The sequence below is a fragment of the Colossoma macropomum genome, unplaced genomic scaffold (assembly GCF_904425465.1).
Source record: "Colossoma macropomum unplaced genomic scaffold, Colossoma_macropomum, whole genome shotgun sequence".
Taxonomy (NCBI): Eukaryota; Metazoa; Chordata; class Actinopteri; order Characiformes; family Serrasalmidae; genus Colossoma; species Colossoma macropomum.
Window position 1 is genome coordinate 16,567,677 of NW_023494791.1, and position 24,511 is coordinate 16,592,187.

The window sequence follows — 24,511 nt, forward strand, 5'->3', positions numbered from 1 at the left end:
ACTGATGGCAGCATGCACAGTGTGTGTGTGTGTGTGTGCGCGAGAGAGTGTGAGAGAGAGAGAGGAGAGAGGAGAGAGAGAGAGAGAGAGAGAGAGAGAAAACGCCACGTGACACAGCTCGCCAATGTCCTTCTACAACCCACTCAGCATCATGGCTGCGGATGCTACGGATGCTTTCCGCCCGCTCCGCATCCCGGGACCATGGTTGCTGCCCCTGCTTCTTCTCTTCGCTTCCGATTTCCCTGCACCGGCCCTTGGCTTGCTGGGTTTCCGCCCGGAGGATACGGGAAAAGAGCTGTCCGTGGAGGATGGGGTGCTGAAGGCGACCGAAGGAACGCGCTTCATGCTACGCGTGTACTATGCAGCATCTCCGCAGAGGCTCAACCGAACTGTCAGTGGCAGAGCCGACGCTGCAACTGCACCGTGGATCGCGTTTATAGAGGAACCTGAACCTGGCAGAGAGGGACAGGTTCACCCAAAACGGAACTTGTGCGTTGAAGAAAGTGCAAGGAGCTCTGACATCGAGCTACTAGGGACTTTTAAATCTGCCTCAAGCCAAAATTCCATCCTGGTGGAGTTGCTTGCTAAAGACCTACGACGAGGTGAGAAAATCAAGTATTATTCAATGTGTGCCTTTGACGGGGCGAAGTGGGAGCACTTTAGAACGAGAGACTTCTGGCTCGCAGTCGTCGAGCGGCCACCTCATGCTGACGGATGGCTTCAAGCGACTCTATCGGTGCTGCTGTTGGCGCTGTCTGCGCTCTTCAGCGGGCTCGTTATAAGTATGCTCGCTCTTGACCCCGTGGAGCTCAAAGTGCTCCAAAACAGCGGCACCGAGAAGGAGCAAAAGTATGCGCGAAAGATCGAGTCTGTGCGCAAACACGGCAACTACGTGCTCTGCACCTTGGTTCTGTGCAATGTGCTCACCAATACATTCTTAGTTATTTGGATGTGCCAAATTCTAGGACTCACACCTCTGTCGACCGCAGCCTGCACTTTTCTGATCTTCTTTGTTGGAGAGATTCTGCCGCATTCCGTTGCATCCAGACACGGACTGGCAATAGCTTCCAAGACCATCTGGTTGACACGATTGCTGATGTTGGTGACTTTTCCCATCACATACCCAATTAGCAAATTACTGGACAACATGTTGCACCAAGAAATTAGTAACTTCTACACTCGCGAAAAGTTACTGGCAATGCTGCGCGTCACAGATCCCTATCACGATTTGGTGAAAGAGGAACTCAACATCATACAAGGGGCCCTGGAACTTAGGACCAAAACGGTCGAGGATGTGCTGACTCCGCTCAATGACTGCTTCATGCTGGCTTCAGACGCCATCCTGGATTTCTATACAATGTCTGATGTCATGCAGAGTGGTTATACACGGATCCCTGTGTTTGAGAATGAGAGGTCCAACATTGTGGACATTCTGTTTGTTAAAGACCTCGCCTTCGTTGATCCAGATGACTGTACCCCTCTAAAAACCATCACCCAGTTCTACAAACATCCTTTGCATTGTGTATTTAATGATACCAAGCTTGATGCAATGCTTGAGCAGTTCAAGAAAGGTAAGCACCAATAACATGTAATTAATAGCCTGACCCTGTAGCCTGCCTTATCACACATGAAAGCCAGAGACTCTCTGAGTACAGCTGCAGACCAGTTTCCATTCTTTCACTGATTTCAACCCTGCAGCGAAAATGCTAATTTGTTCATTTACTTAGGTGCATGTACTTTTGAAACATCTCACAAACTCCAAACTCTCCTGCCCCCCCCACCCCCACAATGGAAAATGTGTTAATGAAAACACACACACACACACACACACACACACACGCTAATCATTGGCTGCACTGCACCTTCAGCTATACTGGTTCAGGGTGCTGATGCTGCATATTATGATTTTCTCTTTGGCGTAGGTGGCATAGTTATTCAGAGAAATAAAGCTGGACACAGAGTACAAGAACTTACTGCAATCAATTTAGTCTTAATGGGTTTCTATCAGCTTTAGAATCAGGTGTTCAGCACAATTTTTACAGACAAACCTCACATCAACAAATGTAACCTAAAGAGACAGAACATTTATTGTGCACTGATGAGTGGAAAGTAATGATGGTATCGTTCAATCTGGATTCTCCATTGTGGCTCGACAAAGATCTGATCTGCTTTGACATCTGGCATAAATTCATGCTTTGGGGTTTACAACTGAAACACAGCATTCCCTGGACATTATGTAAGAGTGGCGCCTTCAGACTGCCAGCATCCACTATGGAGAAACTGATGCAATGCTGTTTCATTGAGAGACTCAGCAAGCAGCAGAGCTGCTAAACTCTACCCAAACCTCCACCCAAAATAAATAAATAAGTAATAGAAAGTGCATCCACTTGTAAGAGAAGATACTTAAACAATCATATGACTATTCATCAGCATGTTACAGTTACATAGACCAACCGAAACTTTCATATGTAAAGGTTTGGCTCCCTGTAGCATTTGTGTCGTTGGACACTCCTAAGAAATCTCTGGAAATAAGCACTACCATTAGCTTAAATGTTTCAGCATTTTATTGCAGGAAAGGCTGAATGCTTCTCTGAGCAGAAACATCAGCACAAATTAAGCTGTAGCAGTGACCTTTTTGCCCAATCAGTGCCTCAGCTTGGGGCCATATGGATAGAAAGGGCAGAGGATGGAAAAGAGGAAGACTTACTCTCTCCCAGACTAAGCTTCCCAACCCTCGCCTTTGAAAGTGCCACTACCCCCTACTGCCTCCAGTGGGTGTGTTCAGGGGGAAATCATGAAATATTCAAGATCAACCTTTTCTGTCAAATTAAGGAGTTGGCCGCACAGCAGGCATTAGAGAAGGCTAACATTAAGATTGGCATTCACTGTGTTTATAGGATTGGATATCCCTGGCTGCAGCCAATGCTGCAGATGAACAAGATTTTTTCCTTCAAAATTTAGCAACTGAAAAGCATTAAAAGTTTAAAAGTATTTCAACATTGGTTAAAAGTTTGACCTCTATGTTTTCTTATCTGTTTTGGGCATTAGTAAATATTAGTAAATCAATCACAGTCATCTCAGAGCAATACTCAGCTCATTTTGGACACATGCCAGTTTATCTGGATGCAAACTTGGTCAAAGAGTAGTTGATAAAAGTTTGGTATTTCCAAAACAATCTTTGTAGGCTGCAAATTCTGCAGTGATATAGTTATTGTCTGACTCTAATTTAATCTGTGCTAAAGTGTCCAGTTTTAATTTGTAACCCCTCCACACGCATACATACACAAAATGATTGCTTAGTAGAGATCAGTGCAGTCTATAAACTTGTCAATAAATCCAGGTAGAACTATCGAAATTGTTGAGGTAACCCGAGTGAATAGATGCTATGTTTACATGCATAAATTAACCCACATTCTTAGTTCATCTAAGAGTTTGAACCAAACCAAGTTTGTGTTAACCCTTTCAATGCCCCCTTCATGGCATGCATAAGTTTACTCATATATAAATTGTCTTCCTTTTCAAAAACACAAAGCCAGGGTTTCTGAAGCTGACAAGATGCTATTCTCGTAGTAGCAATGCAATTATTAAGAAATGCTGTGCTCCAAGCCCTCCTTTTAATGGCTTTGCACAAATGTGGACTCCAGTTATTACCAAAACTGATGTTTTCAAAGCTGTCATCACACACAAAACTCTGTCTGAATCAATGGAATGATCTATGTTTTAAATGTCCATTATATTTATCTCAAATAATGCTGCTAATGTCGTTCTGAACCACATTTCGAACACAACTTAGTTGGGCCATAACAATCAAATAGTGCTGTTTACATGATCATATCTTACTTTCTTAGTTAGACTAATATCAAACCACTGGTGTGCATGTATACATTGTTTGTTTCTTCAGGGGGCACTAATTTGAAAACTGTTATAAAACAGTTTATAACAGTTTCGTCTTTGTAAGTATTTTTTCTTGTTGATGTATATACCATCAGCTTATGAATAATTATGGGTATTTTAAGTAAATAAATATATAAGCTCAAGCCTATAGGATTCTTGGTGCACATCAAAGATGAAGGGTCAGCTTACTTTTCAGTAAAGCTTTTCAGTGAAGCTTACTTTTCAGGACATTTTCAAAAAAACAGCCAGGACAGTCAGGGGTCAAAGCACAGGTAGACAGCGTTAACTTGGCAATCCCTTAAATCAAGAAACAGTACAACCAAAAGCAGGAAAAAATTAGAATTAGATATGAAACATTGGGAAACAAAGACAGCTAGGTAATGCAGACAACAGAAGAAAGGTATTGTACAGAAGTCCTGGAGGGAAAACACCACAAATAATTATACAAACTGTTCACGAATCAAATTTCCATGTTTTATTACTGCTGGACATCACACAACTCAACATTTCACATTTAAATTTACATTACCTCACCAACTTTGGAGATTTGCCTCAGTCAACTAATGTTATTTGCTATGTTACTGATATACATTGTCTCGGAATGTAATTTGGTTGTTTGTTTGTTTATTTACAAATTCTCTACATAGCTACCTGCATAGATTTTTCTATATAGGGCACAGTAAGTAAGTAAATGGGTGAAACATTCCAGGGCCAGAGCACTGTCAGCCATAAGAAGGTAGACAATGACAGTCATAAGATAGATGACAGCCATTAAAGGTAGATCCCACTTTGTTGAGCTCATGAAGATTTTAGGAATCGACAAAAATGCAATGAAATAAGCAAATGTAGGAAATATGTGGATTATGAGCATGTGCCCCAGTCTATTACTGCCAGGGGCATGTCCATCAACCTCTTTAGAAGCACAGTGAGTAAGTAAATGAGTGAGCTGGTTTAATCCAGTAATCTCATATAATTTTATTAGAATGATTAATCAAGAGATCTCTATGCCTAAATATTTAAAAGCCCCTGGGACATCATCTTTGAAATTCAGATACAGTGTCAATATTAATACCCTGTATATTAAGCTAAAAAGCAGAACCTCAATTTTGTAAAGAGTTTGTTTACAGCATGATATTGTTCTAGAGAGTGATGGACAGAAGGGACAGATATCATTAGACTCTTTTTTATGTTGATTACAATAAAAGATTGCCTGCCTACAGAAAAGAGTTGAGTTCAGGAGGGCCAAATGTAATATATACGATGTTTGAGTTGGTGTGATGGAAAATGTCAGTGTCAGAAGATAAAGCAAATTATTCTGGAAAGCAAGAACAACCCTACCTGCATCTTGTAGACCACAGGTGAGAAACTGCATTTGAGTACGTCCACAGCACTGCAGTGTTTACCAATTATGCTACAATTTAATGCATAAATTAAGTCAGTATTAGTCATTAGATAATGGCTGGCTAAAGGATCAAAACAGAAAAAAAATCCAGTACTAGCAGTCTAATAAATTAAGCAATGTATAGTGAGAGAAAAATGCAGTTTTGCAGTCATTAATCAAAAGGTGAAAGCTTTAATTACTGTTAAGCTCAGCTGGATGATTTGTAAGGCACTAAGGATGACACTGAACGTTTACTGCAGTCAATGTTCCGTTAACTGGCTTGACTCAAGCAAACAAGGAGCAAGCTGACCATGGCAGTCAAATGTACTGCGATTTTAGAGTCTCATTAAACTTAAGGAAGTAAAACTGCTGTACTCTACGACAAAAGTGTCTGCCCAGAAAGCATGAAAATGTATAAAAACAAATATCAAAGCCTATACCCAATAAGGGGTGGTGTGTATAGACTACTTAACTTTGGAGCTTAACTAAAGTGATACCCCAAACATTTTATTGCTCACTAACAATTTCACTATGTATGCTAATGTAGCTTTGCTGATATAAGATCAGACAACCAAAACAGTTTTATGCAAAATCTGATCTGCGTTTTCATTTTTCCTAAACAGATTCATAGTCATCAGAGAGCCAATTTTGAGTCGGCAGTGGCAACAGAGCTATTCGACTTGGCAGGTGTGGAAACTAGGACGCCCCCTTAGTATCCTAGGGGAAATCCGGTGGAAGCTGGACCCTTTTCAGTCTGTAATGGGTCCCCATTAGTGACAAGCACAAAGAGGACTTAAGGATGCATGTGCATAACGGCACAAAGAAAAAAGGGAATGACAGAGATCCCACAGTAAATATCAATGTGGGTCATGTGTGCACATGTCTATGGGGAATGATAGAATGTAAATGTCAAAAAAAGAACAACAAGATGGATTTGTACTTTGCTGAAAAATATAAATTCATAAGACTTACTTCTACTCAAGCACATTTGAGAGGAAAATAATGCACTTTTACTCGGTGTCATTTTAGAAAAGCTAAAAAAAAAACCTTCGATTTTAGCTAACGTCAGCTAGCTTTCTTGCTACCAAGTCAGCTAACAGTAACATCAAAATTTCTAGCATTAGCTCGCTAATTAGCTTCCTAACTTAGGTAGCGTTAGTTCACTCACTAGACTGTCTAACATTTAGTGGGACAAACGTCTGCACAGCGCTAACTTAATGTGTTTGTTAAGGTAGCAACAGTTTATAAAACCTCACTTACCGCACTTCGTGTCACCCCAGTTTCCCTCACAGTGTAGGCGGAAGATTTTTTAAAAAAGTAACGGACGCACTCGCTGCCGGGCGCGCGCATCTAGTGAAGTGAGGGGAGCAGATAAGGCGGGAGTGAACCTACAGGTCCCGCTCTCTTTGACTATCTTCGAGTATTTTAGTCAGAGTGCGAAACTGCAGGTAAGACTAATCTTTACGTTTTAAACGAGGGGCAGACATGTGCCGAATTAACGTTAATAGCCTCTTCTCGAATTCGTCGTGGGAGGTGATTATCGATAGACCTCAGAAGTCGTGTTGTCGTCTTGTGGTTATGTCATGTCCATATTAAGTACTTCCGGTCAGTACTTCTCTATCAGAAAGAATGAACGGCGTTTTCGAAAATCGCTGCGGTACCCTGTAGTAAACAAACATGGCCCAAAGACGATACGTTATACACCACGAACATTTCACATCCGAACGTTACCGCTGGTCTAACAAATTGTCTTACCCGTCGAGGGTCCTACTGCGCATGCGCACATGATTGGTACTACAGTATCATAACCTAGTATTTCTAACGCTAGAAGCGTACGCTTTTAGAATATCCTACCTGTAGTTTTAATGCTGCTAGCTGCTCTTGCTGCTCTTGTAAGATCATTTAGGCTATCTGAGTATCCTACGTATGGTTTTAATATTGGTAGCATTTTCTTATAAGATCATTTAGGCCAGGGGTCTTTAATTAAAATTCAGTAAGGTCCAGTTCGAGGAAATTTCCTCAAGCAAAGGTCTGGAACATCATAATGTCTAACTTACATCATGATTCAGTGCCATATACTGCATACTGAAGTAGCCTAGTAGGTATATCAACATCTTATGTAGTCAAGTGAATGTCAAATCAAATAACATCAAATCAAATCAAATAAATCAGAAATTTTTAAATAACATTTATTGTCAGTTTTCTCTTTTTAGAGCATGCCATGTAAAATAATCTGACTCACTTCTCCGACTGCTGTGTCTCGCCTCGTCCCTCCCTTGTGTGTGCGTCACTCGCTGGAGTCGTAGTGCTCACAGAGAACTTGTAGAGATAGGCCGTAAAAAATAAACCTCATAAACCACTCTGGTGCTCATTGTAATGCACAGATCTGTTTGGCTGAGTAGCATCACATGTGATATTTACAATGCATGCGGTTGGTCTGTGAGTTTCCCGGGCCGCTAAAGCAGTACGTAAAGGCTAGAAAAGTTACGCCAATTAAAATAGGACCACCCCATCGAAATTAAATATTTCTCAATAGTTTATCAGTTATAGGTCAAGGTCCGCCTAGGACAGCGTCTGGGTCCGGACTTGCACTGCGGTCCGCCTATTAGTGACCTCTGATTTAGGTGAAATATCCTGCCTACAGTTATATATAGGTAGCTACCAAATAAACAGCAGCACACTGGCAAGCTAACACGACATTGACAAATACATCATGCAAACCAGCAAGCTTTGTTAAGTGTGATAGTTAAGTTTGGCAGTAGTAACCATTTGTTTTAAAATAGCGTTAAAGCTTAATAGTAATCGCACTGTGATTTTAATGCGCAGGAGTGTCAGCTTGTTTTTTTGCATGAATATTGACTGCTTAATGGCCCCAAAATACAGAGGATCCTGTGACACTCTGAGAGAAAATTACATAGGATAAAACATACTGATATTGGTACATTTGTGTACCTCTGGGCATGACCATGGCATACATTTTTCACAAAATCTGCTTAGACCAACAGTTCCTAATATGGGCATAATGCGACTACAGAATGAACGTGCCTTCAGCTGTATATTGGTTTATCTTTAGTCTGCTAATTTACTAAACAAAAGGGATTATTAGAGTAGAGCAATGGCCTAGAGATCAAACTTTAGAACATAGCCTATTTGATCTTACCACTGTCTATGCATGATCGAAAGAGCTGTAGATTTAAAAAAAATATGTAACTGAGATGTGTGAGTGTGAACTTTTCTTATAAATATATATTTAAAGAATATGCCTTCCACCACAAAAAGAACATTTCATACAGTGTAATGGTGTTATACTAGCTAAAGTTTCACTTCCTAGAACTGTACACCCAAACTAAGGACTGTTTAACAGCCTTTTTTTAAGATTGTGGGTGGAGTACAGTCTTCATTCCTAAGCTCCTAGAAATATTTTGGAAAATGCGAGTCTTGTCCATCTGTGGTTGACTAGTCTAGTGTCTCAGGGGCAGAGGGCACATGTAGGGCTACGAAAAAGTTTCAGAGCCTATGCAAATAATGATGGGTGCTAGTATGGAAAATTCCTGACAGAGAAGGTAAACATATCACTTCAACAAAACTGTCACATCAAAATATGACCATTGCGTAGAATCTTGTGGGGACTGCAGTGGGAAAAAAACACAAAGACAAGGCCTGCTGAATATACCCAGACCTTCCAAACATGAACATTATCCTCCAGAACATATGAACATAAAATCACAACGCTATTAGCAATCTCTGCTTATCTTAGTAACCTCAACCTGTACAAGTTATTTGACAGTGACATCAAAGTATCAGCAGGAGACAATGTAACCCACACTCTCTGTTTTACAGACTATGATTTCTTATTATTTTGCTGTCTATTAATAGATATTTTGGACATACCTTAGACAAGACCCTGCCACTTTTCTTTGTTTTCCAAAATAATGAAGGGCATTCAGTAGTGTAACCTAAAAGTTTCATGCTTTGTAAGTGTACATTTACTGCACTGTGCACATTTCAGATTCCATATACTGATGAAAGAGATGATAAGGCTATAGAATTTCATGGGCATTCAAATGTTAGTACAATTTATCCATTTTCTATTTTGTACCTAAAAAAATGTTTATTTTGACCTTAATAAAAGTACTTTCATTAAAATATCGATAAAAGGGTAATGGTTATGGTTAAAGCAAACCACTGGAGCTCACGTAAGCAATGTTTGATACAATCTTAAAGTTTGGGAATATACCTTTAAGGGCCCACATCTTGGAAAACTGAGTGTGACATAGAATATAAACATGATTCAATTTTCAAAACATACCACTCACTCCCCAATCCATGCGGTCCATATATGGAAGCTAAGCCCCAAAAAGATTCCATTTTGAACTGTTTTTATGGTGTCATGAATATCAGTGCATTTACATATATCTGTGCCTATTCAGCCGTTTAGATCCACCCATTTCATCTGCAGTTATAAATAGCATTTCAATTTACACACATCAGTCTCAAAGGTGCAGTAACAACAGCCTGAAGCAGAAAGTGAGGTTGGAAATGGTCTTGTAATTCATAGAGTTATGACTGCGTACTTGGTACATAAACCCACACAAACATTATAAGTGGGCCTTAGAGGACTATATGAAAAGCAAGAAAAATGTAGGATATGGGTCTTTTGAAGTTTATTCATCCGTTAACATCATTGAAGTAACTGATTTGTAGAAATTATTTATATGCAGGTTAGATTATAGCCAATTTATTATTATCCCTGGAACTTGGCATTTTTAAATTCAAGGTTCAGTAAATTCTGCTTATATGTAAGCAAACATTTTGATCTGCATTGCCGATCCCCAAAGACACATAAAACAATTCAAAATGAACCCTTGGTTTCATTATGTTTTTATCCTTTATTATACGATAATGAGGTGGAATGAAATTCACAAATGAAGCCTCTCCATATGGTGTTTGTTTGGACAAAAAGATAAAAGCATACACAGAACTTGGCAAAATGCAACACAGTATTTACCCTTCAGCTGTAGCTCTAGCTGTCTCTCTCTTTTTAACAGCTAGACATTAATATTTATATCACTGCACTCTCTCTTTTTGTACTATGGTGCTTAATATAGCATCACAGGCACATGCTCAGGCTGCTGTCAGCTTTAAGGAGCTCATTTGCTGGCACAGCAGCAGAGGGAATCACAGGGGCATCCGTGTGGACTCATCTTCCCCTGGGGTGGGCGTGTGTGTGTGTGTGAACATTATATAATAGCACAGTGATGTAATGCAGCTTCCTAAATGTCTGCAGCTAAAGGCCGAGCAGTGCATTGTCCAGCCCTCTACCTGAATTCAGGAAAACTCTTCACATGGCTCTGGTCAGCATAGCACTCCAAACACGAGGACAGTTCAGTTCAAACTCAATCAATCAGTCAGACTATTGTGCTCTCCTCTGCACTAAGGTCAAAGGGAATGGATTATATCACTTAATCCTCTCTGTGTGAAATGATATTCCAAATCTGGCTATCTGATGCTCTCCAGAGGCAGACTGGGATTTTGTATGTATTTCACTAGAGTCAGAATATTCTATTTATTGACCTTTGAAATGACTGCATTGATGTTACAGAGTTTTTAAAAGACAAATCATGTGGACACTCATGAGAAGGCTGATTATCACACTGACAAGGCGATTCTGAAGTCAACTGGAAATAAAAGAAAACTCGTAACTAGTCCTGACAGCTGGAACATCCTGTCAGCATTTTTGTAAGCACATTAAAAACAGCAGATTTCTACCGGAGGAAGGGTGTGCACTATTAGTGGCAGTGGTGTGGTCAGCCCTGTCAGCAGAGCCAGGCTTTCCAAGCCTCATTGCGTAATCCTCCACCACTGTTTATATAAGGGCAAGTCTGAATCTTCAAAAGTCTGAACTGTTGCTGCTAATCCTTTTCATATGAAACACCACTGATGAGATTCCTCATGCTCAGTTAAGGCTCTTCTTCAGCAATAAAAATCAGCAAGCATTGTTTAATGCATCTGCACTTTGCATTGCTCCGTTCAGTTTAAACATACAGTGATCATAGTTTCATTTGCAAGAAAATATATATGATTAGATTTGCAATTTTGGTTTAATAGAGTTATCCGGAATAATTGAAATATCCATCTATTTATTCAGCAGTTGTCTTTTTGATTACTTAGACAGCTTCTTTAGCCGTGGCATCGATTTTGACATCCAGTCTTTGTCTGTTATAATATGTTTTCGTATCAACCTGAAAAATATATTTTTTTCATTGTCTCCTATTTCATTTTTAAGGGAAGAGCCACTTGGCTATAGTGCAAAGAGTCAACAATGAGGGAGAAGGGGACCCATTCTATGAAGTCATGGGCATTGTAACTTTGGAGGATGTTATTGAAGAGATCATCAAGTCAGAAATTGTGGATGAGACAGATCTGTACAGTAAGTACAAATTATATACATCATTCAAGCACTTTCTCTGCTCATTGTCTTAACCTTTAATAAATTTAACAACGTGGCACACTACCAAAACTAAATGGATTTTTGCTTTAGCTCTTTAAAATCTCAGGCTTATTACATAATAAGGTTTGTAATTTAGTAACTACAGGGACTTGAGTGCAAACTAGCTGAGTTATTCTTAGGTTATAGAAGTGTGTAATAAAATGTTGGGCCTGCTCTGGCCATGTAAGGTTTAATAACATTCAAGGCATGCATTTAAGAAGTTTCAACAGAAAATTACGAACATCTTTTTCTAGACTACTTCTCAACTTAAGCTTCAGATCATTCATTTGGGTGGCAATTTCAAATAAGATTTGAATTATTAATGTTTTCATTTAAATGTACATTTTGAATGTGGTTGAATGGTTGTCTGTTTATATAACAGACAACATTTCTAGTTATTATTTTAATCATTGATTCTCTTCTGATAATTCACATGAACATGCATGAACTGATGCATCTGTAAACAATTAAACCTAAAACTTGACATCAGTGCTTGTAGTAGATCATCTGGGAAGCCCCATTTTCACTAATAATCAACTCTGCCATGAGTTATGGTCACATAATACTACAAACAAATGGTGTTCTCTGTATTAGCTTATTTCCCTGTAGAGAATAGCATTAATATTTCAGATCTGTTACATTTTTAATTGCATGGAAAGTGTGTGTGTGTGTGTGTGTGTGTGTGTGTGTGTGTGTGTGTGTGTGTGTGTGTGTGAAAACCATAGCCAGTTCATCACAGGTCACTGGTCCTCCATGTAATAGCTCCTTTATCTTTAGTAACATCTTAAGGACAGATTGTAGACTGGCTCTAGAGAACCTTTTTTTGAAGTATTTCTAATGTGTTTGTAGCTGATAACCGCACTAAGAGGCGAGTGTCTCACCACGAGAGAAAACAGCAAGACTTCTCTATCTTCAAACTATCCGACAGTGAGATGAAGGTGAAGGTGTCCCCTCAACTGCTGCTGGCCACACACCGCTTTCTAGCTACAGGTACGTCTTTAAACACTAAATACGGTGTTAAAACTAAAAACAGTAATAATAGACCACAGAACAGAGCTTGCAAACTCACACAAAATCTAATTATGTATTTGTATGCATATTACAATGGATCCTAGTGGTCCTCCTGTCATTCTCTTCCTTCCTGCTCCATGCTGTCTCACCTCAGAAGTGGAGCCTTTTAAGCCGTCCCATCTCTCAGAGAAGATCCTGCTGCGCCTCATTAAGCATCCAAGCGTTGTGCAGGAGCTCAAGTTTGATGAGAAAAACAAGAAATCACCAAAGCACTACCTCTACCAGCGCAACAAGCCTGTTGATTATTTTGTCCTGATTTTGCAGGTAAAAAAAACAGCAAATCTCTGTATTTATCTTACGTATGTAGTGCGTCATATCTGTATATTTCAGTATTAACACTGTCTCCTGTTTCTGCCAGTCTTACCTCAAGAGTGTCTTTAGACTGTATAGCAGGGGTCACAAATCAAAGTTTTTGAACGAGCATTGAGTCTTCTCCTGTTCTTACAGGGTCGAGTAGAAGTTGAGATCGGTAAAGAAGGACTGAAGTTTGAAAACGGTCCTTTCACTTACTATGGCATGCCTGCCATTATGGCTGTCCTACCCACAGGTATGTTAATAAATTCATTAAAGCAGTGATTACTGAAGCGTCAGTGTTTTTTACCCTGCAGCAGAGCAAAAAAAGGGTTTGTTTTATTCTCCTGAAATTTGAGTTTATCTAATAACCTCTGACAGAGGTTTGCTGTAATGAAAAATTAATGTGCAATTAAAAAGACTGGAAGGCATTCATGTCTGAAAATGCTGATAGTAGAAAATGTAGACGTGCCCTGCCTTACATAAGAGATAATTAAGGCAGGCAAATATAAGTGGAGCGCTGTATAAATCTTATGGGAGCTCACTGGAGTAATTAAAGTAAAAGGCAGACTCTTGCTTGGGCACTCAGAGAAAATTGGCACGTTGTTACGTAACGTTAAAATCCTTATAAGCACAAACTCTGGAAAATATATATGTATAACCCCAGAGCTACAGCTATTACTTATTGTAGTTGGAGTTTCATTTCAGGATGAATTAATTTTTTATTTAAATGTGCTTCAAAGGCTGTTTCTGTCACTGTCTTGCTCTGTTTTCCTTTACCTCTGAGAAAAGCTCTAGAGTATTTTCACTGACAGAGGCACAGGCAGGCATAGTATACACACACACACATAGGCATGGGCAGCATGAGCTGTCTGGACTAGTTACTCAGCTTTCACTAAAGGGAAGTGTCATCTGTAGGGCTGTCCAAGAGGGAGCCAGTAGAATCCCTTGTGTGTGACATAATAGTGCCTGAGGATGTTGCTGCTGACTTACTCATTCCTAGACTTAGGTCAAACATAATCAAACAGACATTATTATGAGAGGGCTTAATGCAGGAAATGAATGATGGTGAGCAACTGCTGTCCATTACTGTGGTATATCAATAACATTTGACAGGTTGCAGATTCACATTTCAGAGATAATGAAATATAGAGAGATGAAAGGTCAGTCTAACCTCTCAGTCAATATTTTTTGAAATTATTGGGCAGGCCTTTCAAGAAGGTTATAAAAAATTGCAAAGACCCATATGTAGGCCCACACCTCAATTCCTCACTTTCATAACAACATACCTTACATATTAGTGTAGTATATGCATCAACACATTGTGATATTGCAATGCAAAACTGTGACAATGTGCATCGTAGAGATGTGGCAGTGCATTGTGAAAAATGGACATTGTCTTAGTTATGCCATCTAGTGCAACATGCAGTGTTTCAACACCAAAACTGCTAACAGTCAGCACCAGTCAGTAGCTCACTCCAGCACTCCTCCTGCCTTCCAGTGTCATTACCAAGTTGTGCAACAACATGATTATTCTTCATTTGAATTTTGTTCAAAATGTTGACAGAATACAGAACAGTGAGCCCAATATTGTGAATTGAATCGAATCATGAGCTGAGTGTGTCACTACACCTCTACATATTATTTTTATAGAAGCTACCCAGCAATTTGTAGCCCCCAACTACCAAAAAAGTCAACCATAAATTGTATAAAGTCTTGAGATTATTAACTGAATAGTTAAGTGAATAAGCCTGCATTTTTTGTTTGATTCTGAGGTCAATATTCAATTGATTTCCTATATTTTGTGTGTCAAAAATGTCTTGACTCTTTAGAGTTCTTATAATATACTATGTAGGTTGATGGTGAAAAATACAAATTTCATTTAGCAAAAGAGTGCGAAGTACTGTGCCCTGGAGAAGACTGTCTCCATTTTCCAACTCCTAACACTGAAAGATGAACATTACAATTAAAATATATGCAAACATCTGAAACTAAGCATTTACTAACTTACTATTTCGTTTTTTTGAGTCTGAATTAATTGATCAATTAATTGATCTTTCACAGTGACTTTCACATGTTGCAAATGAGTGACCCTTAGAAGAGACCAAGGGGCATTTCTACAGTTTCAGTTTACATTTTGATGCAGTTTTGAATGTTCTTTTTTTGATACTGTATTGAAAGTGTTACATCCTTAATGAAAAGTGATTGGATGTGATTGGTGTAATTTAGTTCACAGGTCACCATCACGTAGCAGTGGACTAAACCATTCTGACACGACTATCCACGGGGGTAGTCTGGGCCAGCTGAGCATAAGTGGAGGGGCATACCTACCAGACTACTCTGTCCGCCAGCTCACGGACCTGCAAATTATCAAGGTTATCCCCCTAAACACACACACACGCTTAAAGGAGCTTAATTTGTCCAGTCATATGCACACAAGCAGTCTGCTTAAACAGGCAGTCATGAAGTGTTTCTGGTATGAATAATTTATGGTGAGTGTTGAATAAACAGCTTGTGTAGATATTATACCAGCTGTATTATTGTACATGTTGCACTCAACTTTTTTCATTGTTCCATGCCATGATGAAATTTTTGGTCGGTTTAGCTCAGAGTGGGGTTATACCTAGTTAAGTAGTGTACATAAGTAATTTTTTACGAATTTGTACTTCTCATTTTCAAATGACAACACTTTTACATGTCGCTGTCCAAAAAAAAAAAATGTTATTAAGTTTTCATTTTTCTACATCATTTGAGCACAACAGCTGGCCTTTACATTGTGTATGTTTCATATTGAATGGACCAACAGAAATGCTCCAGAATTCCTTGGAATAAAACTATTTTGCATTAACTTACATTGAAAGTGAAGAAAAATTTTGCCTTCTCCTATAATGTTGGAGATACTTACAGCAATGATATAATAAATCAATGTGATGAGTTAGTAATTTATCTCAGGGTTACGCAGCTCTTTTGTTCATGAGTGATAAGTTGAGCATCATTAGTGTACCTGACTTGTTTGTGTATTTCATGAATTAAAACACAGAACAACTCATTTTAGACAAATTTGTGAGATTTTCTTATTGTGATATGGCAAATTGTTTATAGAAAATATTTATCAATTAATTGTCTTTTTCTAGTGTGGTAAGTTTTTATAAGTGGGACAATATGTAATTGAAAAAAAAATGAAAAACTACATTAACTACAGTTTCAACACATTTACATTTAGGAGACCCAAAACAGAGAGATTTCGAACTTCATTCAACTGATAAGCAAAATGCACATGAAACACATTAATAACATAATTACAAGAAACAGTAGTGAGGGACCGTGACAAATGTATTGTAACAGAATACATTACTGAGTACATTTATGACAGTGTATTCAGCCATCACTACTTTTTCAAAGTTTTCTGCCCAATTCTGCTTATACTAAAATATATTTGTGAAGAAAATAATCTACGTTTTATTATTTCTGCTAAATAATTTACTTGGACTACTACTAGCAATTCACATTCACAAATGGATTTCAAAATGAAAAGTACCTTACACTAAGTACCATGCACTAAAATTTTTACTGCAGTGCTATAGGAAACTCATTACTTGAGTATTTTTTTGGACCTGATACATTTTTACTTGAGTCATTATTTAAGTGCAGTAACAATACTTTTACCTGAGAATAAATTTAGGCTACTCTAACCACCACAGACGTAGCTCCAGCACATGATAACAATGTACACCTAACATATGCTGTGCTCTTAAGTGCTTCTGTGAGCATGACTCTCTGCTCATCTCTGTGTTTAGATCACCCGTAACCACTATCAGAATGCTCTGACGGCCACACGGATGGACAGCTCTCCACAAACACCTGATGCAGAAACACAGGCCACAGGCGAGAGATCGACCATCCCGGAGACTCGCTCCAACAGCATTGCCCTGCCCCTGACCCGATCCCACCAACACACGCAGCACTTCAGACAGCCCCACAGTACCTCCACACTCAACGAGAGGAACCGCATCGTCAGTGAGTGCAGTCACTTTTATCAAGCGCTTTTTACCACATAAATCATAAGGGTCCATACGTGGGCCCACACTTCAATTCCTCTCTCATAACTACAACTTCAGTCCATAGTTGTTACTAAATAATTTATAGTAGGTCCTGAGTAGTACATCTTAAGGCCAATAACTGAATAATAAGCCTGTAGTTTAAGGCCTTTCCTTACATTCACATATAAATATTGACATTTCAGAATTTTACAGAGCTTAATATTCAAAAATGTCAAATCACTTGTGATAGTAAAAATTGCTGTTGTTTTACTCCATAATAACTTATACAATATCTGCTGAAATGGTATACTATAATCATCTATTAATAGTGATTTATTGATAAGTTATCTGAGATTTGATTATAGTTCAAATACAAGGCATTTTGTATTATGTTTTACAGCTTTCTCAGTCATTATGGTATCATTTGAAGCTCAGTTCATTGAAAAAAAAATGTCTTATTTTCTTAAAGCTTCCTACAAGTTAGTTGAAGCCTATAGAATAGAATAATTTTATACTTGTGTATATATAGTATATATATATATATATATATATATATATATATATATATATATACACACACACACACATACAGTACATGCATCATTTGTTTTATATTATTGAAAATAAAGATTCCAAACTTTTGAATGCTAGTGTAGCTCCAGATTTTTCTCTGGAGTTTTGGGTATAGTTACAGTGTACATAAGATGTTCCCAGCAAGTTAAGAATACATTTCTGTAGAGAGAGATATTTTTAGCCCATAACTTGCATCACATTTCTTCCTTTTTAAGACTACTTAAAAAGATTGTTTCCTGTCAAATATATTTTTAGAAGCATTGATAAGTTTTGTTATGCTAATGCGATGTTCCTGGGAAAAAAATAAAATAATTTATTTAGAATATTTCAAAGACACAGTGCTGGAGGGGTCAGTGACGGTGTTGGCCGTAAAATGTTGTGCCACACAGAAAGTGTGCTCAGGGCAGATGGCTGCACGCAAATCCTCTTATCTGTAAAACTAATCAGATTTAGACTAACGCAAACGAGCCATGTGTAAAATGTTTCATTAAAAAATCGATGTCATCAAATAAAAATAAACAAATAAAAACAGTGTCCTGATTAAGGGCATACTCTCACTCTGCTATCTTACTGAAGTGATCAAACCCTAGTTCAATCAAGATAACTTCTTCTCAGACCCCCGCCATGACACAAGATTAGACAGTAATGAAAATAACCACCATAAAAACCAGGTGGTATGGTGTCTAATCTCAATTTTGGACACCGGCATAAAAACGTTTACAGTGCCTAAGTACTCTCCACTGCCATATTCATTATGAACACGTTATCAAATGTGCACCTAAGACCATGTTTATTACATGACAGTATGTGTGCTTGAGAAACTAATAAATGTTAAACTTCATAAGGGGCTTAAAGTACATGGACATTGGCCAGCACACTTGTGTCTTGTATTTCTTGTTTAATTCTTGGTGTGTGATAAACTGCTCTCTGGCTCCTCCTGTAGGGAGTAAATCAGATGGGCAGAAGAGCCCCAGCGACTCTGTGTTCCTGCGCATGGACGAGATCCCCTACATGCGGACCGAATGTCTAGAAGAAAAAGGAGGAAATGGTGGGTGAAATTAACATCCTCTTTTTCTACATAAACAAAACATACACTGTTAAAAACGAAGGTGCCAAAAAGGGTTCTTTGGAATGATGCTGTAGAAGGACAATTTTGGTTCCCTAATGAACCTTTCAATCGATGGTTCTTTAAAGAGCCATTTTTGTTAATGAGATGTCAAGTCAAGTCAAGTGTTGACTAAATTAGATGTCTGACTTTGAAAAACATTTTAAAGAAATCTAGTTAAAGATTCTTTACCAAATTTCCTAAAACAATTATATCCAAGCTAAGGGCCATTTTGGAACCTTTACTTTTAAGAGTGCAGTGATGTTTTTTTTTTTTCAGATCTTCTTTGTTACTGTCTGGACTTCTTTAAGCAGTGGCAAAAACAAATACAAGACTCTACAAAAACATCAAGATTTTAAGATTGTTCTACTGGTGAATTTCTTTGTCATCATCATCTTTACAAATACCATTGCATCAGTTACGACAGTCACACTCACTTTTATAGCCATCACACTATATTGATGGTAGTCACCAGATGCACTTTTTCAAGCCATTGCGCTTGTGATGGCAGTCACCAGATGCACTTGAAAAACTGCATGTGTTGTGAAAGTGGGGGGCTGGTATGAGCATGGCCCCAGCTATCTGCCGTGACATGAGTAAGTGCACTGAAACTGTCAAACAGTGCAGAGGCTGTTTGACAGGGCGCTGGAGGAGGAAATGCATGACTTCCAGGCTCTGTTTATATGACCCATGCAGGAATGTTGACACCAGACACTACTAGTCATCTCAACAGCACTTGTTATGGCTGGAGGTTAACAGGAATCACTAAATCAGGGATCATTAAATCAATCTATGCAAAAAAAGAAGCAGGGGACATGGGATGGGATGGAATACAATGGAATGGAGTAGAATAACCAAATGAAGCTATGTCTAAGTGGCTTAGTGCTTTTATCAAATCAGTAAATGATATTTATCGTTAATAATAATCACAATAAAGAAATCTTTTGTCAAGCAATGTAGTTTGTTAACAATAGGCTTTGGTTGCCAAACAACATAATCAATCCAAAAACAGCGCAGTGGTTTTAATAACTTGGCACATTAATACAAAATTCTATTGAATTCAGTCATATGATTGTGTACAGTACTGTGCAAAAGCCAGAGACCACATTGCAATTATCTCATTTCCAGTCAAAACGGCCCGTACTGGTTATTCATTTTTCAGGGACATATTCACTTACATAAGGAAGGGAAAGGTCAAATGACATTTATGAGTTTCCAAAACTGGAGTTCAAGACATGAGAAAAAGGTATGGAGAAAATTTGACTCCTGACAACCATGCCATACCTGGTAGACCACCAAAACTATCACCATCAGATAAACAGTACTTCGCCTTTGTTTCGCCTTTGAGAGAGAGGAGAAAATCAAGCTGTCCTCTTGCTTCAAATCTGAGCAAATCTACAAGCGTTTCTGTCCGTCCTGCTGCTGCAAGAAGACAGCTCAACTCTATGGGTCTGAAAGAATGTGTAGCTATCAAGAAGCCCTTGCTGATAAAAGAAAATAGACAACAAAGAAGAAAAATTGCAAATCAAGAAGCTGCTGGTCTTTTCAGAACAGTGGCCTGACCTCTCCAGAGTCCAGCCTCAACATCACTGAACGTGTTTAGGATTACTTGGATCATGAAAAGCAGAAAACACAAAAAGCCTCTAAGACTGAACTTTGGAGATGTGTAAAAGTATTCCTACAGATTTCTTTAAAAAACTAAAAGCAAGTTTCCTGAAAAGAATGGAATAGAAGGTGGACACAAAATAATTTTCTGTTAAATTCAGTCTTAGGCAAAAGTTTGGTAGTCAAATGACAAGTACTCATCCTCTACAGAGAACAAACCTCTGTGTATTTGTAAGCACAGTTACGGTTTATTTGCTAAATTTAACATATTTGGGGAAAGAAATTTAAAATGGCCTGCGCAAAAGTTATGGCACATTTTATATTTTATCATTTTTTTTATTTTTTCACAATATGTTAAACCCAGCAAATAAATATAAGTTGTGCACTAACATTTAAAGAAAAATGCCATATTAGTTTGTTCCCTGTAGAAAATGTGTTCACTTATTTCAACAAAGCAATTTGATCAGGGAGTGTTGAGTAGTTTACAGTAGCTTGAAACATGGCGCAGCCATCCCTATTTAGGAGCTGGAATTATATGTATAGAATAGAATAGATTAGAATCCATCTCTCCCCTTATACTGACCTTACGTCCCTTTCTCTCAGACTCTATGACCATACCTATGGAAACGGGCCTGTCCACGTCTCAGTTGATCAGCTCACACTCTCTGAATGGATCAGATGAGACACTGGGCAAGAAGCTGCTGCGTAAACTGAGTGAGAACCCAAACCGCACACACACACACCTGCACTCCACACCCCCCACACTGTCACTATACTGTCTGTCCGCAGTGCCACTGGTGATAGCAGCTGTATCTTAGCAACCAGCCAGGCTTTCAGAGGTGTGCTGTTCATTCTGCTGCAGCCCACACATTCTTTTATCAAAAACGAAACGCACTCACTCAAACTCAACCCTTACATTACATTCACATTGCTCAAAATGCAAGTATTTGGTGATCTGTCGTTCATAATTTCTAACTTTTCTAACTGAGTTTTTCATTATAGAAGACGTTCATCCCAGAGCTGGAGAAAATACACTGAAAACAGTGATGCATTGAATTTACGTGATTCAGATGTGTGCATTGTTTGAATAGAATATATTACATCAACACAGTTGTGTCTTTCAGTTTATCTACTTGCAATAATTGTACTGAGGTTTATTCTATTCACATGGAAATTATGTACACAGTTGAGTCGAGTAAATCCAATGCATCATTTTATTCAGTGTTATTAACAAGTTCAATCTTGTGCCTAAACACTGGTTTATTGTTTCCAGGTAACAAAAAGCGGAAAAAGTCCCGCGATGGGGAGAAACCAATAGAGGACAGTTGTGAACAGTCCCAGGTGAAGACCTAGCACTGAGAGCGTGGGCCTTTGCCTTTCTCACACTTCTACAGACTCCCACCAATGTGAAATCTCCTACTGTAATGCTGACTGACTTTTTAAAGGAGAAAAGAGCTCAGTGTGCTGAGAAGGACACTGAAGAAGATCTTAAGACCTTGCCTTCTACATTTCAACAGGGCCTTCTCTTGTTGGAAGAAGTTCTTCAGTTAAATGATATTTTGTTCTAAGGTCATAAAAATTCAGGACGTGGTCTGCATTCAGGCACCAGTAAGACTACCCAGTCTACCCAGTCCAGTTTTGGGATGTGGGCTAAGCAAAGAGACTAGACACAACTTGTGTTTTACGTTTTGAGGTACTACGCAACATTTTTTCAGTGCAGTTTACAGTCTGCAGGCATTTGTTGATGATGTCATCTCTAGTCACTGCAGTGATTTCACACAAGCCTCTGGTCCAGGCAAAGCTCATGAGCACAAGCCTGCAGAGCTTTAGTCGGCATTTTACCCACTCTGAGGCCTAACCTTCTGAAAGGGTCAGGAAAACATGGTAATCATTAAGTATTGCTTTGGACTGAGTAAATAGTGTTTTGTTTCATTATCATATTAATTCAGAGATATTTGCTAGGCTGTGCCTGGACGTGTATCAAGAGAATTTAACCATAATGAAGCACTTTGAAAGAAAGATAGTCCTTTGATTTGATATTCAGTTGTCAGTACAAAGGTAATAGAATGAAACTGCCTATATTAGGTCAGTGCTATTAGCTTTTTTAAAAGCTCTTAGCCACATAGGTAATATTTATGCTGTGTGCTATTTTATTTATTTGCTTTTTTCAATCAAGCTACTATTAATGAGAATCAGGCAAATGGAGATTCTGCCATGGGCACAAGGTGAAAATGATGTAAGTGGCTTTTCTTCATTTCTTATAGAAGAATATTGGCTGTTTTAGACCACATCCAGATAGTTGTGAACATTATTGGTATACTTATAGGACGGTTAAAGGTCTAAGCACATGTTGTCAACAAATTTTATGTTTAGAGGGTATACATATATATGTATATACACATAGATATTAAGGCATGCTTTTCTCAAATAATTATTGCTACTGTGTAAAAGAATCCTCTTATATTTATTAAATATATATAGTATTAGGCTGTAAAAAAGGAAGCCATATCTTGAACAAACTTGAACGCATCAACACTAAAAATATCACCTCAGATTTTGAAAGTGGTATGCAATGTCAAATTCCCACACCCTTAAATGGTGTTTTATATATCCCTTTTATACATAATAAGCTTTTATTCATAGTATATAAAGCTCTGACTTCCAAAGCTCAAAATTGTTAGTGAATGGCTTACTGTGACATAGTATCCAGTCCACTCTTAGCCTTTGCACTGGGAATGCTGCCCACATTCATAGGCATGCTGCTGCTCTTCTGGGACTCAAATCTGCCTCCCAACCAGTCTCTCTATGTAGGGGGAGAATTGTCCATAAACCTTACCAATACAGTAAGATTACACTCTTAAAAATAATGGTGCCAAAAAGGGTTCTTTGGAGCGACACCATAGAAGTGGACATTTCTCTAAAGAACCATTTTGAAAGTGAGATGTGTGAATGTGTGGAACCTTTTTGAAGACTGAAGGACATATTGTTTTTTTATCTTGTAAAAATACCTACTAGCCAGGAACCACTGAGGAACCCTTATTTTTAAGAGTAAAATCAGAGGTGCCATTCTTGGATCACTGCCATCTGTTCACCAGCATGCCATAATCATGACGAAACATTGATTAGTTCACAGCTCATCCCTGCCAACAGGGTACAAATGGTTGGATGGGTGGCATCTGGCTTACACATAAGGGGGTCTTAATGTGTTGCATGAAAGGCACTTTTTCTTAATTGAGTATACCCCCAATACCTCTCTCCTCCTGCACGTATCAGTATGTTATACTGTAGATAGTGAGAAGGTGAGGTCAGTCTGCATGAGGCACAGACATTGACGAGATCCGCACTGCCTCTGAGCTGCTGGGAATCCGTATGTGACCCGATTCCATTGGTTTACAGCACAGAGAGAAAACAACTCAGGCTGGCAATCACATGTCTGTGATATCCCTGAAATAGTTACGAATGGTAATGTTTAAATGTTTAGCAATAACAAAGCTGTAATAATGAACACGCCCCTTTTTCCTATGGACTGCTTGGCATCTTGTTCGTTGAGAGGGTTAACACGAGCATGACTGGCAGTGGTGCTGCTGCGCTCAGGTCACATAGACCCATGTTCTATTGTGCAATACTGTGAGCTGACCCCTGCTTTACTGAGAGCACATGGCACAAGAGAGCTGGAGACAGCAGCTGGAGAAAGAGTAGAGGGAGGGAATAAGCCAGCACTCTTGCATCACACTGCTGCATTGCAGTCAAAGAAACATGTGACGCATGCTGACGTCTGGCCCCAGCCCCCTCCACATATACACACAGAGGGGCTTCAGGGACTTGCAGTAGCACTGATTAAGCTAGTATCAGCTGGAGGAGCACAAAATCCACTGCATCCCCTCTGCCCTCGCATGCGCGCACACACGTGCACACACACACACACAGATGACGCATACTTTAAAGCCTTAAACAGTCAGTATTACTAAAAACAAAGAGAAAGTAGGGCATGTGTAGCTTTCCCTGCCATGTGTTCTCAGCAAAGATGGTTAGTGGTGGTTTAAGGGTATGTGATGTTGGTA

General features: G+C 38.8%; 1 protein-coding gene across 1 annotated transcript; it reads left to right on the forward strand.

Annotated features, from left to right (window-relative positions):
• The first annotated feature begins 124 nt into the window (after positions 1 to 124).
• LOC118810393 (metal transporter CNNM1) lies at positions 125 to 21,959 on the forward strand. Its single transcript, XM_036574122.1, has 10 exons — positions 125 to 1,571; positions 11,562 to 11,705; positions 12,615 to 12,755; positions 12,931 to 13,100; positions 13,284 to 13,383; positions 15,357 to 15,502; positions 16,925 to 17,144; positions 18,684 to 18,788; positions 21,054 to 21,164; positions 21,724 to 21,959. Exons 1-10 carry the CDS (start codon positions 125 to 127, stop codon positions 21,801 to 21,803), a joined length of 2,664 nt encoding a protein of 887 aa, XP_036430015.1. The 3' UTR covers positions 21,804 to 21,959.
• The last annotated feature ends 2,552 nt before the right edge of the window (positions 21,960 to 24,511 follow it).

What these genes read in the sequence shown, in the direction of transcription:
- LOC118810393 (XM_036574122.1), top strand. Translation starts at nt 125, where the DNA reads ATGTCCTTCTACAACCCACTCAGCATCATGGCTGCGGATGCTACGGAT. An exon ending in GGATGAGACAGATCTGTACA is followed by an intron (nt 11,706 to 12,614) that starts GTAAGTACAAAT and finishes ATGTGTTTGTAG; the next exon opens with CTGATAACCGCACTAAGAGG. An exon ending in ACACCGCTTTCTAGCTACAG is followed by an intron (nt 12,756 to 12,930) that starts GTACGTCTTTAA and finishes GTCTCACCTCAG; the next exon opens with AAGTGGAGCCTTTTAAGCCG.